This window comes from Beta vulgaris, chromosome 5 (assembly GCF_026745355.1).
Source record: "Beta vulgaris subsp. vulgaris cultivar EL10 chromosome 5, EL10.2, whole genome shotgun sequence".
Classification (NCBI taxonomy): Eukaryota; Viridiplantae; Streptophyta; class Magnoliopsida; order Caryophyllales; family Amaranthaceae; genus Beta; species Beta vulgaris.
Window position 1 is genome coordinate 7,291,531 of NC_079206.1, and position 14,421 is coordinate 7,305,951.

Consider the following 14,421-nt stretch of genomic DNA (forward strand, 5'->3'; position numbering starts at 1 on the left):
AAAAAAAAAAATTTGCAGCAAAAACAAACGAAATTATACCTAGAATCATCATTCCTAATCCTCTTCACCATATTTGCGATGCAAACGTAATGGATTACGAACAAAAAAACACACTAAGTTTCAACAGCAGAGAAGCAGAGAAGCAGAGGAGCAGAAAAATTCTAGAAATAATCAGTAAATAATATATCGGTTTCTTTGAAATGAAGAAGAATCAGTTTTAAAACTAGCGAGAATCAAGTAGAAATCCAAAAAACAGTTTCAAAATCGAAAAAAAGATAATGACCTAATAACCGTTATATGTTTTTCTAAAAATAAACAAAACTGCTGATCAACAAAAAAAGGGAAAGCCCGCGCGTTTTTGATGGCCAGGCCCGTCCGACGGAAGCTATTGGGTCAGACGGTCTGACCCAATACTTTCACAATAAAAAATGCCTAATTAACCTGGACAAGAGAATACTAAACTGCGACTTTTCAAGAGCGTTTATGAATATGTCGGCAAGCTGAACCTTAGATACGAAGGAAGCAATGAGACCATCAAGAATGACATCCTGCACAAAGTGACAATCAACCACAATGTGCTTCTTGCGTTCGTGACAGTGTCGGATCCAGCGTGAGTTCAGTGAATTCAACAGAATCCACGCTGATCCGAGTAAAAAATTGGCAGAGATAGAAAAGTAAAGGAAAATAAATAAAGCTACATATTAAAAACACGCAAAATATCCCATATTGTGCTAGTGTGGCTCAGCGGTAAATTATTGTCTTTTGGATCGCAGGTTCAATTTTTCATTGTCTTTTTTTTTGTTTCCTTCCTTTATCTTATGTTTTGTTTCTCTATCTTCATTCTTCTTTTTCTTTTTCCTTTGTCCTCCTCTTATTTTTTTAACTCTCCTTTTTATCTACAAATCTCTATCTCCCACCAAGTACTAATATAGTAGAAGGTAATGAATCTGGTTTATGTTCCATTCTCTTCCCGTTTCCCTTGCTTATCAATAAATTAATCATGCATCTATATATATATACTTCATCCGTTTCAAAATAGACGATACATTGTTGACTTTTCCACTATTCATGAATGAGGTTTGACCATGCATTATTTACTATTAGGTAAAATCAAATGTTATAATGTAATATGTTGTTGGATTTGTCTTAATGTATATTTTCAGAAAATCAAAATTTATACTTTACTCTAATACATAATTAAAGATATTAGTAGTCAAAGTAGTGCCTCGACAAGCGTTTTAGTCAACAATGTACCATCTATTTTGAAACGGAGGAAGTATATAAAACAAGGTTCATTTTGCTTACGTGCCAAGCCAGCATTATTCAATGTTCACTTCGCTTACGTGTCATGCTACTACTACATCTGTCACGTGTCATTGCCAAATTCGACACTCTATTATATACAAAAATTCTGATGTCACATGGCGTGATAATTTCCTTCCAAAAAAAAATACCTTGAAATCAAACAATGATATTACTGTGGGAAGTTTTAAACAACTACCTAAATTATAGCTACCGGTCAAATATAATTAAATATTTTTTTATTTAAAATTCAAAATTCACCCACCAAGAATTGTTATTATAGTTGCGGAATAATTAATAAAGGTAAAAAATTACTCTATTATATAAGATGTTTATGTAATCACACCTAATATAAACTGATTGTCCAGAAAATTAGAATGTGCATTCATCCTAATTTCAATTTCAATTCTAAATTCCTAAATGACAGTTATACTACTAATATATTAAATTAATTTTCACTAACTGTTAAAATTTAGAATCTTGATTTTTTTCAATAGGTTTCTCACTCACTAACTGTAATAAATTAGAATATTTTCTATAGATTGGCATAGTCACTATTTCATTTCAACCTCATGTTATTGTTTCAAATAATTTGAATTTTGATTCTTCCCACTCACTGTTATCAATTTTAGGAATTATATGACTCATTTTAGTATTATAATTATAAGATATAACTAATTGCTAAAAACTACATGCAAACATAAAATCATGGAAATTTCATCATAATTAGTCAAAAATCATTTTTTTAAAAATAAACTTACCAAATAATTCCAACCTATATTGACCCATTTAGAAAATTTCTTCGAACTCCACTCAATCCAACTCCTTCACAGATTTGATTTTGCATGCGGTCTTTAAATCTTCTTCACTTTGTAGATGGAATGATGTACACCTTGGTTGCATTAAGGGATTATAGTAACCATGCTTCAAATAGCAAAAGATAATCAAAGGCTTAATTTTTTACAAAACCCACATGCGTGAGTTTTATAATTGTTGTTGTTGCAAAAGTCGATGACTTGAGAAGATAACAATTCAAGATGTTGGAGTATAATTTTGATTGATAATTTGTGGCTTTAAAGTATAAAAATGTAGCTACTTATAAATGAGAGATTGTAATTTGATTTGCTTGAAGCTCTAGATTTTAGAAGATGAGTAGGCGTATTTTTTGGACTTAATTTTTGGAGGGTTTTGATGGAAAATCAAAGAGGAAGAAGAATGGCTGTTGGTAATGGATAATTGTTCATAAAAAGTTTAATATATGGTACATCAATATAAGGAATAGGAAGAAAGAATGCATCTCATTTAAGTTCCCTGAATAATCTGAATACAAACAATTGTATAAGTTTGCTATAAAGTGTAACAACTTATAAAGTATTGTATATAAAGCTTGATATAAAGAGTTGAAAATAAAGTCTGATATCTTATTGTATAAGTTGATATTAAGGTTATATAAAAAAAATACAATTTTTAAACATATTACTATGGTTTTTATTTTTTGATGTATACATAACTTATTATTAGGTTAAAAAATTGGGTTTTCTCTTTTGATGCATAATGTACGTACTTGATATATGATGTATGCTTTTAGATATAGTTGAAGAATATTTTTGTGGACTGTGCTACATAACAATAAGAAAAAAAATTATATTGTTAACTCATAAGAGCCCTTTATTGGATATATCTAACAGTACGACCAATCATAATTTCAGTACTAAAAATCATACAAGAGTTATTGACTTGGTGCTCGAAATCTAGATCCTAATTTCATAAGGAGCGTCTTAAGGAAAGATATATAAATGAAATATATTGTCTATTTGATAAATAAACTCACATGTTTTTTTAAAAAAATGATGGAAAACGTAATCACTCTTTACTTTGATTAAATAATATTTAATACATTGGCTTAATTATAATATTTCGGTAAATATTTATGAACTTTACAACATATTTTTGGCGAAACTATCATAAAATCTTATATTTATCATTCCCATGTAATTTGCGGGGGTCAAAAACCTATACTAAAATTTTCGAACAAATTTATTAGTAGCATATATTATCTCCACTCACACATGAGAACCATGGTATTAGGGGGGCTATTCTTTGTTTTTGTGTGTAAAGAAATTGATATAGACATTTAAAATTGACTATAAGGAACAATGGCATAAAATTACGTGAGTTTAAAGTATCTAGAGACAAGTTTTACCGCTAAAAAGTTAGTTAAAGTTAAATAAATGACTCTAAGCAGGTCCATTTTTTATAAGGCCCGTTCTAATAAAACAAGAACAATCATACTACTAATTATAGATAATTCACAAGTCATAATCTTACAGCACAAGGTCGTAAGCCAGTTTTAAACTATTCTCATTACAAGATTCTAAATTTTTTGATCACAAAGCCATAATAAATATTTCAACCTAAAATTACGAGATACACCTCATTCACGAGTATGTTGGAATGTAAATATAGAAGTTTGAAATTGTTCTACAATACAATTCTAAAAATCGAAAAGAATATGGAAAAAACAGATCATATGGTGATTAAGAAATAAAAGGCAAATCAAGAAAAAAAATACCATATTTGTATAATTTTCTTGAGTGATTGTCTCTTTAAATTAATTTTTTCACTTAGAAATTTAGAGATAACCCCATTCACTTTGATGAAAATCATGCTATATAAACTTTGAGATTGTTTTTTAATACAATTTGGATAATCATATCATTAAAAAAAATTGTAATAAGATAGTTTAATAAGAGAGAGAGTTGAGCGAAACTGCAGAAAGCAAGGAGTGAAAGTTGTTTCATGATTGAGTGACAGTAGTGCTGCGCATTGTGTTTTTATATGAGCCTCTGTATAAAATGATAGGCAGAACAAAAGCTTCTTCTTTTAACTTTTTTTGTTTAAGAAATTTTTTTGCTAAGCAAGTAATAAAATTAATTAGAGCAAATAGTTACAACCTAAGACCAACTAAGAGAAAGCAAACCTTTGCTAAGCAACAAAAAAAAGTTGGTTGGTCACATGTGTTTATCATGACATTAGCTACATCAATCACTGAACATAGGTCGTAAGTCGGTTTTAAAATTTATTTTTAATACACGATATGATTATGAAAACTTGAAATCAACCAGCTACTATTCAAATCATGATTTTAGGAGAAACATCCTAAAATCTTAAATTTATAAACAAAGTATTCCCCCGCATTTTAACTGTTTTTTTGTTTCATTTACGTAATTATAAATGTATATATCACGATTACGAATTTTTTAAAGTTCAAAATGTTGTAACAAAGGATTTTTATATATATTAAGTATAATTTTATTTTTATATTCTTTTAATCTTAAATACATGGACATGGATTCTAATAATCACGGATTCAATATATTTCGAATAAATACAACTACTTAATATACAAAATAATGTTGTCGTACATTATACACGGCTCCAAATCATTTCTACATAAAACCTCCCGTGCATTTTTGCACGGGTGGAAAGCTAGTTTAGTAAAATTAGACAAAAATTCACTATGTTGATCACTGATCAGTGCTCAATTTTTTATATGCAATGAGATATGTGTTAAAACATGAAGGATTAATATTATATATTCTTATAATCTTTATATGTGCATTTTATAAACTAATGTGCAGATATTAATTTTATACATGGAAGTATTTGATACATCACTTCTAAAAAAAAAAAAATTCTTGACAGAGCTTAATATCACCCAAAATGCAAAGAGGTTATTAGTGTTATTGTGTTGATTCGTTGTCAATTAGTCATTTAAGATTTTATATTTGTGCTAGTTGTTAATATATTTTTTTTCATGTTTCACATAATAGATATAGTTTTTTTTTTTAATGTAATCAAGAATAGAACTTCTACTAAGTACAATTGTTGAAAGCTTTCCTTTTTAAAAAAAAATGTAACTCTAGATAGTAAAATGTAATTTACAGTTTATATCCGAATAACTCCGAACCCAAGTGGCTCAATTCCTGGATTCGCCACTGGTTCGTGAAACACATATATTCTTGTCAATATGAAGAGCAGATTGGTTGTCATAGAACAAAGGAATAGCTTTGGGATGATGAACACCCAAGCTGAAAAGTAAAGTTGATAAGTGCATATTCTAACATCATTTAATTGCATATTAGGTGCATTTTCATGTAGTATTAGAGCATGTACATAGCATTTATGCATATTTAGGTCCATTTTTATAAATTAAGATGCTTTCACGAGTTGTTTGGTCTTTTAATGTAATCTCAGGTACTTTGGACTCTTATTTGAGGGCATGATTATTAAGGCACGTAAATAACCTTCAACACGATATATCATGTGCCCAAAACGGAGTTAAAGTGAAGAAGATACACACGACTTTGTGTAGTTGTATGAAATATGAGACATCTGCAATGCACCATTTTATCCATAACTTTTGACACGAATCATAATGAGCTAATTCTAACTGAGATGGAAACTACACATCAAGAGCTTTCCAACAATATATTACATGTACGAAATAAAACTTTGGATCAAAAGTTATAACTGTTCAAAGTTGAGCAAAAACCTCTACCTCACTCGCACACCCGTGCGGATAGGTGCATGGCCGTGCAACTTGTAATCAACAATCACAAAAATTTTTGCCCTGCTTGTACGATCGAGTGAGATATCGCTCGACCGTGCACGACGTTGCACACCCGTGCAACCTGTTTTAATGTCGTATATTTCGCGTGACTTAAATTATGTTGGTTTATATTATTTTGAGATTATAAATAGAACTTTAAACCTTATTTTCAGTAGCTTAGATATTATAACATCATTATTGGTTTATACTTAAGGTTTTTATAGAGAGAAATTAGAGAGAAAAAACTTATAAATCTCCATTGTTTTCAAGACTTTACCTTCTTCCATTAATTCAAGTATCTCTTTTCTTTTTCTATTTCTCCTTATTTTCTATTATGATGTTTTATTATTCTTCTATATATTTACTTATTTTAAGTATACTTTCATAGTTTATAATATATGGTTAAGTTGAACCCTAGTGTGAATTAATTCATGATTATACCTTTAAATTCCCAAATTAATTGGTTAATTATTCTTGCTTAATTGATTGTGCATATTCTAATACTAGATTAAGGATAGCTAGTATTGTTATGATTCCATTGTCTTGATCACAACGGGACTTGAATTTTGACGGATTTGAATATTTCAATTAAGGGAATAAAGTTCTCCACGGGAGTATCGGGTAGAATGGATTGTTAGGAAGTTAGAGAGCCGCGTTTAATGTCTTTAATTTGCAGGATTCCACGGGAGTAGGCTTGAGTGCATATTAGGAAAGTCATAGATACTCGGGAGAGGTTTATGGTATTTTAAAGGGTGTACTTTTCCTTGTGAACTTTTAATTAATTAGTTTAGGATAGGAAGTATTATTGTATTAATTCATGCTAGTGGGGATACTTAACTCTAGAGTCTTTATTTTGATATTGATTTAGTATAGTTTATTCCACCATTAATTCAAGCTAGTGGGGATACTTAACTCTAGGGTTTATAGTATGTAGTTAATTAGGGTTAGGGAGAATTAGAGATTAATGACTAACAAAAGTCTAACACTGTTAGTCAAAAGGGTAGTTAATTGATGTATTTTTTGAAAACTGGAGGGTATATGGTGAGCTCCATTTTGAGGCTGAAGAGCTATAAGACTAGTAGGAGCATGGGTATATAATGGTGAGAGCTCAAAAGCAAAACGTAGCAATATCATAGACAATGCAAGCTTAGCCTCAATTAGTGCCAAATTTTGCCCAATGCAAATTCTTGGCCCCCAACCAAAAGGGAAAGTATGAGTTACTCCCCTTAGTTGCTCTTGCAATCCCTTTAGAAAATCTCTCTGGATTAAATTCTTTGACATCAGTACCCCCAAACTTTGGGATCCAAATGTGCATGGAGTATTAACACTGAAACTACCACCACAGGTGGCATACTCAAATTACTAACAGCAGGTGTTAAAGAAAATAACACAGATATGTAGAGCTTTCTTGTGGAGTGGACAATACTTTACTCTCAAATCAGGGTACATTGCATGGGAGAAAGTTTGCACTCCTAAGAATGAAGGAGGTCTAGGCTTCAGAGATGTGACTAAGTGGAATATTGCTTGTATGGGTAAAGTATATATGGGCCATTTCTACAAAGCAAGACAGTGTATGGCTTAAATGGATCCACTCAGTGTATATCAGAGGGGATGATTGGTGGATGTATAAACCTAGAGCAAACTCAAGCTGGTACTGGAGAAGACTTTGTCAAGTGAAAGAGCAGCTAAAGCAATGTTTTAGTGAAGCTGAGATCAAAAACATGCTGCAATATTCAGTCAGGAAGGTGTATGATACATTGGTAGGAGAACTCCCAAAAGTTCATTGGGCTGGAATAGTATGGAATAGACTGAGCCTACCCAAGCACAGATTCATATCTTGGTTGGCTTTTCAGGAGAGATTACAGACTACATCAAGGTTAGCAGCCATGGGTATCACTAATCAAGATAACTGTCTTCTATGTGCAATGCAGAAAGAGGACCACTATCATCTTTTCTTCCAGTGCCCATTTAGCAAAGGTTGTTTACAGGCTTTTAAGGAGTGGCTGAGCATCACTACATCAACAACTGACTTGAAGCTTCTGATCAGGTGGATACAGAGAAGCACGAAATCCAAATTTCAAAAGAATGTCATGTATGCTGGAATTACTGGGTTAATTTACACAATATGGCAGAGCAGAAACAAAGTGTTTTGGGAGATGTGTGCTCCAAATATTGATGCTAGTTGTAAGCAGTTGAAAAATATTGTGAAAGCTAGAGTGAGAGTTGTTTTACCACAAAAAAATCACTAGGAAGGATCATGAATGGATCCTTAGTCTTTAAACTAGAATAAATTGTTTTGAGCTTTTCTTGAGTTAGGGGGTCCAGCCTAGTTGGTTTGCCTACTCTTGTTTGGCTTGTTTTAAGTATGTGATGTAAGCTTTTGCTTTGTGTTGCTTTCTTTGGGTTGGGGGTCCAACCTAGTTGGTTCGTCTTCCCTTAGTTAGTTTGGTTGTAAAATCGTGGTTATATATATACAACTCTCACTTGCTTAGCAAAAAAAAAAAATTACTAACTTGGTTTCACAATCATATATCCTTCATATATTATCATTGTCACCTAATAGGAAGCACAAACAAACAATTAGCATTAATTCATTATCAATTATTGTACAATATGTAATTGTAGGAATACAATCAATCTTATGGATTGAAGAATATATAATGGTACTTCTATAGCTGATCACTCATGCTTTAGAAAACATGTATATGGCTAATAACGAATTGAAATTTACTTTTTTCAAACATATATGTAAATTTATATTCTTCCGATCTTTTACATTATCACTTTTATAGATAATGAGTTAAATATTTCCACGGTGATTTTATGGAAAATACATAAAATTTGAATTTGTATAAAACAAAAATATTCTCGTGCAATTTGCATGGGTCTTAAACCTAGTGTATATAATAAACTTTAAGATTTGTGGAAGCTCCGAACCCTCTATCTTAATATATCAAAAACATATCTAGGTTTATCATCCGTTTCTAGATAATTGAGACAATTTTACTTCTCATTATTCATAACCTAACTTTGACTGTACTATTTTACTAATTTATACTCCCTCCCTAGTTCCATCTTATAATATAGTGTTTGCATTCTTTGTTAGATGTCTCAAAATGTTGTACTTATTTCTTTTTTATCAATTTGTTTGGACTAAATTATCCTTCATTTTTACATATATAAAACTTTCCAAAATACCCCTACCTTTCTGTTAAAATATGTGTCCCTATTTATTATTTTACACTATTTTAAGGAATATTTATTGCTCTTTCATATTATTCTAAAGGAAAAAGAAGAAAAAAACTAGTTTCAAGACAAAAATACCCAATAAACATTTACTTAAATAGAGGCACATATGCTTTTGTGAAATCCTAAAACTACTTTCATTTTCCTTAATTGTTGAGAAAAATGAGAAGTGAGCCCTATATTATGGGACGGAGGAAGTAGTATACAAATCAAATATTAACAAGTCAAATTTTATGTTACGGCAAATAAGAAAGTCAAAGTGTTGCAAGTATTTGGAAACAGCAAAATGTGTTTTAGCCTATGCCGAAAGAAAAAAAATGAAAAGTACTTATTAAAGAGAGAGCATGATTAGTGGTGTTGATCCAATGTTGATCCAATGTACCTGAAGAGATATATTATGTTAGAGGAAGAGATATATTACTTTGTGTTATGACTATAAGTCATACATGATTAGTGGTGTTGGATGCACCTGTGCCATGATTCAGAGTATTGATGCCAATTTTATTAAAAGATTTTAATTTTTCTATACACGTATTATTACTTGTAATAAAGGATAAGCATCATCTACTATTAGAATTGGCATTCGCTCAAGGCATGCATGCACGCGCTAGTTTGATGAGCGGTTATATCATAAACACCAACTTAGTACCATTAGTTAAAGTTGCATAATACATGATCTAGTACCTTTTTTTAAGAGAAAAGATCTAATACCTTTTTTTAGAGAGAAGATCTAATGCTTTTACTTTTTTTTATAGTAAGGAGAATTCACTTTTAAAGAAGAGAAGATATTAAGGATCCTTCTTACAAGGGGTGAGAATCGAATCTCTGTCACAAAAGCGGAAGAAGGATTTTACAAGTTAAATTAAAACCACTCGACCAATCTTAATTCTCGATACTTTTACTTAAAGTTATACACGACATAAGGATGAAGAGCTAGCTCATGTGGTAGAGCACTCCCCTCTGATCTTTGAGGTCAGGAGTTCGATCCTTACCCCCAGCATTATGCTGGGATATTTCCTTAGCATGCTTTGCATGCTTTACCCAGTGGTAGTTCCTACAAAGCTAGTAGCCTTGGTGGCTTGATAGGGGTTAGCCCTTAGGCTGACCTAATTTCCCAATTAAAAAAAAAAAAAAAGTTATACACGACATTATCTTTTGGTGGCGTACTTACCTAGATTTACCATAACGTGTAAGAGGTCATGACAGTAAACAACGGCGTTTACGAAACATGCAGCAGTGAGTGACCGGTACAATACAATGACCACCGCCTTCACCACGACGTGCCCGAGCATGTAGTTTGTAGATACATAGGCAATTATACATATACTTCAACGGTGCGGAAACAATTTAAATTTATGATTTGTCATTGTCACTTTTGGTCTACGCTAATTTTTTTTTTTTTTTTTTTTAGCCAAAAAAACAAGAAACTAGGGAGGGACCCAATTTACAGGCCACCCTAAAGCATCCTTACGGATGATCTTGGAAAAAGCAATATCAGGAGATTCAAACCAATAACAAAGATTCGTAGTTGAATGGCCATGATGTGCCATCCAGTCGGCAGCAGAATTAGCTTCTCTAAAAACATGCTGAATATTATAATTATCAAATTTTAGCAAATCAGCCGATGCATCATTAATAAGAGCATTAATTGACCAGGGAATTTTCCATACTCTTTTAATAGCTTGAATGTATAAGAGTATTATATACATTTGGTCTACGCTAAATGTATAAGAGTATTATATACATTTATTTTTTCAAGGAATATTTAGAAGTACTATATATTGATGTGTACTTTTAATCATTATTTTTTATCGTTTCAGAAAGGAGAGAAAAATCGAAAGAATTTAAGAAAAGAGAGGACAAGAGATTGATTTAATAATCCAAATTTATGTAAATATATTGAAAGGTGTTCCTAAACAATGAATTGCGTCATGTGGCGCTCATCCTAAGAAGTTTTAAGCTCATATTATCTATGTATAATAAAAAAAATTAAAAATTTCTTAGTATAGGTTTTGATCCTGTGACCTCAAATTCCTAATAGCTAGGGATGACAATTGGGCAGGGCGGGTGCAGAGGATGGTACCTCCACACCGGCATCCGCATAAAATTCCAATCCCCATCCCTGCTCCACCACTCATTGCGGGGAAAATTCCAGACCCATCCCCCCACCAGGTACGTATTTGTACCCATCCCATCCTTGCACCATCACCCGCATGGGTACCCGCACTCGCTTCATACCCGCGTCGTACCCACTTCATCCTCACCCCCACCACCCGCATGGGTATCTGCACCCGCTTCGTACCTACGTCATACCACAGATTTATATTTTGCAAGATATAATCATTAATAATATAAGTATATAAATAGAATTTCAATCATGTATATGTGGGGCAGGCGGGGGCGGGGATGGGGTCGGGATAGCACAAAATCCATACCTTCTCCACCACCCATTGCGGGTAGGATTTTGATACCCATCTCCGCCACACTTAGTCACCCAACGCCGCCTCACTTGGGCGAGAATGGGGCGGGTCTCCTACTTGACCCAGCCCCACTGCCATCCCTAATTCTTATGCTTCCTCAGTTTCGTTTTAAATGTAACAAAGGAGTATTTTTTGTGAGATATAAAATATTTCATTATTGCATTTAAAATGAAACGGGGGAAGTATTAAAGTTTTAACCACTAGGTCAGGTTGTATTTAGTGTTATCATTTTAAAGTATAATAGTAATAAATGAAAATTTTCTTACCCGGGGAATAGCCCGGGACTAATAACTACTCCTGCTTCTATTTAGTTGCTATATTGTTGGTGTACGGTTTTCAATATATTATATAACCCTTAATATCTCTTATTTCGATTAAGTAAAAATGATAAAATTTGATATTATAAATCTACACATCGAGACGAATCTCATAATACCACATATGATTATATTTACACTTATAAAAAAATTAAAATAACCGGTCAAAGTTAGTAGTTTGGTTTTCGAGAAAAACAACGTAGCAAACTAGCAACTAAATAAAAGCAGAGGGAGTAGTTAAAGAATGAAAACTTGACCAATGAAAAAAAAGTATGAATTACTTGTGCTCATAAAAACTGAATTTTGTTGATTGAAATTGATATTTGTTGATTAAAATTGTACTACTTCCTAGTAATTTTGCTTATGGTTTTTGATAAATTTATAACACATTTATATTTTATCCCAAAGTAATGGGACATATATTTGAATTAAATGGTTAAAACAAGTTTGTTTGTTTGTTGATTAAAATTGTACCACTTCCTCTTCGAAGTTGCTGCTTGGAGTAGCGATTATGAGAAAAAAAAACCGCTACTTGAAGAAGCCGTTAAGTTTAATTGACCGTTACTTAAAGTCGCGATTTACCACTGAATCCTTCCACCTTTAAGGCCAACACTCAATAAATGTAAACCACTATTTCGAGTAGCGGTTCATTAGTAGAGATTTGGTGCTGGAATTCCATGTTGGAGAATTTATTTTGTAACGTTTCTGGCATTTTGGTCAGTTATGGGAAAACAACACTAGCTGGGATTTGTGTGCATATAAACCGCTACTTCGAATAGCGGTTCATGTACGCCAGAACTCTAGTTGCTACCCAAAGAAAACCGCTACTCTAGGTAGTGACTTACTCTGTCTAACCGCTTCTTTGAATAGCGGTTTATTTTGGCGAAAACAAAAAAAATAATTTCTCGCGAGCTGCCTTACGTGGACGTTACCTATGGAATTAATTTGAACTTTGGCGCATGTGAGGAAATAATACCATATTTTAACATTATTCAAGGAAAAATTCCTAAAAAGAAAATATAACATCTGTTTTGTTACAACCATATTTAGAAAATGTAACATCTATTTTGTTACACATAAAGTACATTATATCTTCTCTCAAGAACAAGCACATGTAACAACTTTGACTCTGTTCTTTTTAACTTATTCTTACTTCCTGCGTTATTTATTAGATGTTACACTTTTCAAATCATGGACTCCTAGGTAATTTTTGGAGAAGAGAGAGATAGAGAGAATGAAAAACAAAAGGATCTCATGTGAACATGTGATAGGAGAGAGATAGAGAGAAGTTATTACCCAAAATAAAAGTGTAACATCTAATTTAAAACTTCCTAAAATATGAATTAGTTTAACCTTATTAAACTTTATTAGTCCTTATTTTGACATGAATAATACATGCATGAAAATTGAAAATGTGATGGCTATACGAATCTTCGACAAAAGTAAGTTTTGTTAACTTCTCAAACAGCTCTAATTATTTCAAGAATTTCTTCCTACTATGACCAATTAATACCTCTCACAAAAATATTATATATATAGGAAGAACAAAAAGAAACGGAGACATGACAGTGTCTTAATAGCGACTCTCATTCCCTAAAGAAGATGCAATAAATATGAGATCCAAGATGTTGCACCTCAAGACCAGCATCCTTACAACCTCCGAAGAAGAGGGCTTCATCGTCTTTTCCAATTCTTCGTGCCAAACTCATTAGAAAAGCTGGACAAGGCAACCCTGATTTTTTCAAAAGAATTTTGATGAATGTTACATTCAATAAAAACATACTTATGTAAATATTACAAATGAAAAAAGAAACAAATTATACCATCATCTTGCTCATTAAGAGATGACATCTTCGTAGTCCGATTCGGCTGGTTAGCCTTTAGGAGAAAGGATAGTGTCTTTATCAAGTTCTGATATTGTTTCACATCTACAAAAAAAAAAAAAAAAGGCGTTAGGTCCTCTTCTTTTGAGCTTAATTTCAGCACATTTCAGTTCTGTTAAATTCAGCTTCATTACGTTAAGTTCATTTCGACACTTTTTTTTATTTCAGCACATTTTAGTTCCGTTATTTAATAATGTTAAGTTCATTTCGACAGTTTTACTCACGCAATTTCAGATTTTCAGTTCAGCTCCATTATGTTCATTTCATATCAGAAAATCTCAATCTTGTAAGGAAGTACTTCCTAGTTTACTCAATAAACAACTCTACGTTGAGGTATTAAGGGTAAACTAAGTAATGCATCGTACTATTCGCTAGAGAACAGTTCTTTGAATAGACGGACTCTTGTTTTTATTGTACAACTAGTTATTGGGCCCGGGGTATGCCCCGGGTAAGAAAACATTTCATTTATTAATATAATATTTATGATAATAACTCTGAATATAACTTAGCCTAGTGGTTAAAACTTTAGTATATGTACTTGAGGTCTTGGGATCAAACCCTATACAATGCAATTTCTTAAT

At 32.2% G+C, this 14,421-nt stretch overlaps 1 protein-coding gene across 1 annotated transcript in view; it reads right to left on the reverse strand.

Annotated features, from left to right (window-relative positions):
• Positions 1-13,414: 13,414 nt before the first annotated feature.
• Positions 13,415-14,421, reverse strand: part of LOC104892485 (protein N-terminal and lysine N-methyltransferase EFM7) — a 60,274-nt gene continuing 59,267 nt past the window's right edge. The window contains exons 6-7 of the mRNA XM_048645055.2: positions 13,781-13,885; positions 13,415-13,689 (exon numbers count right to left, since the gene is read on the reverse strand). Coding sequence (XP_048501012.1) covers positions 13,544-13,689; positions 13,781-13,885 — 251 coding nt within the window. The 3' untranslated portion in view covers positions 13,415-13,543. The remainder of the gene's footprint in view (positions 13,690-13,780; positions 13,886-14,421) is intronic.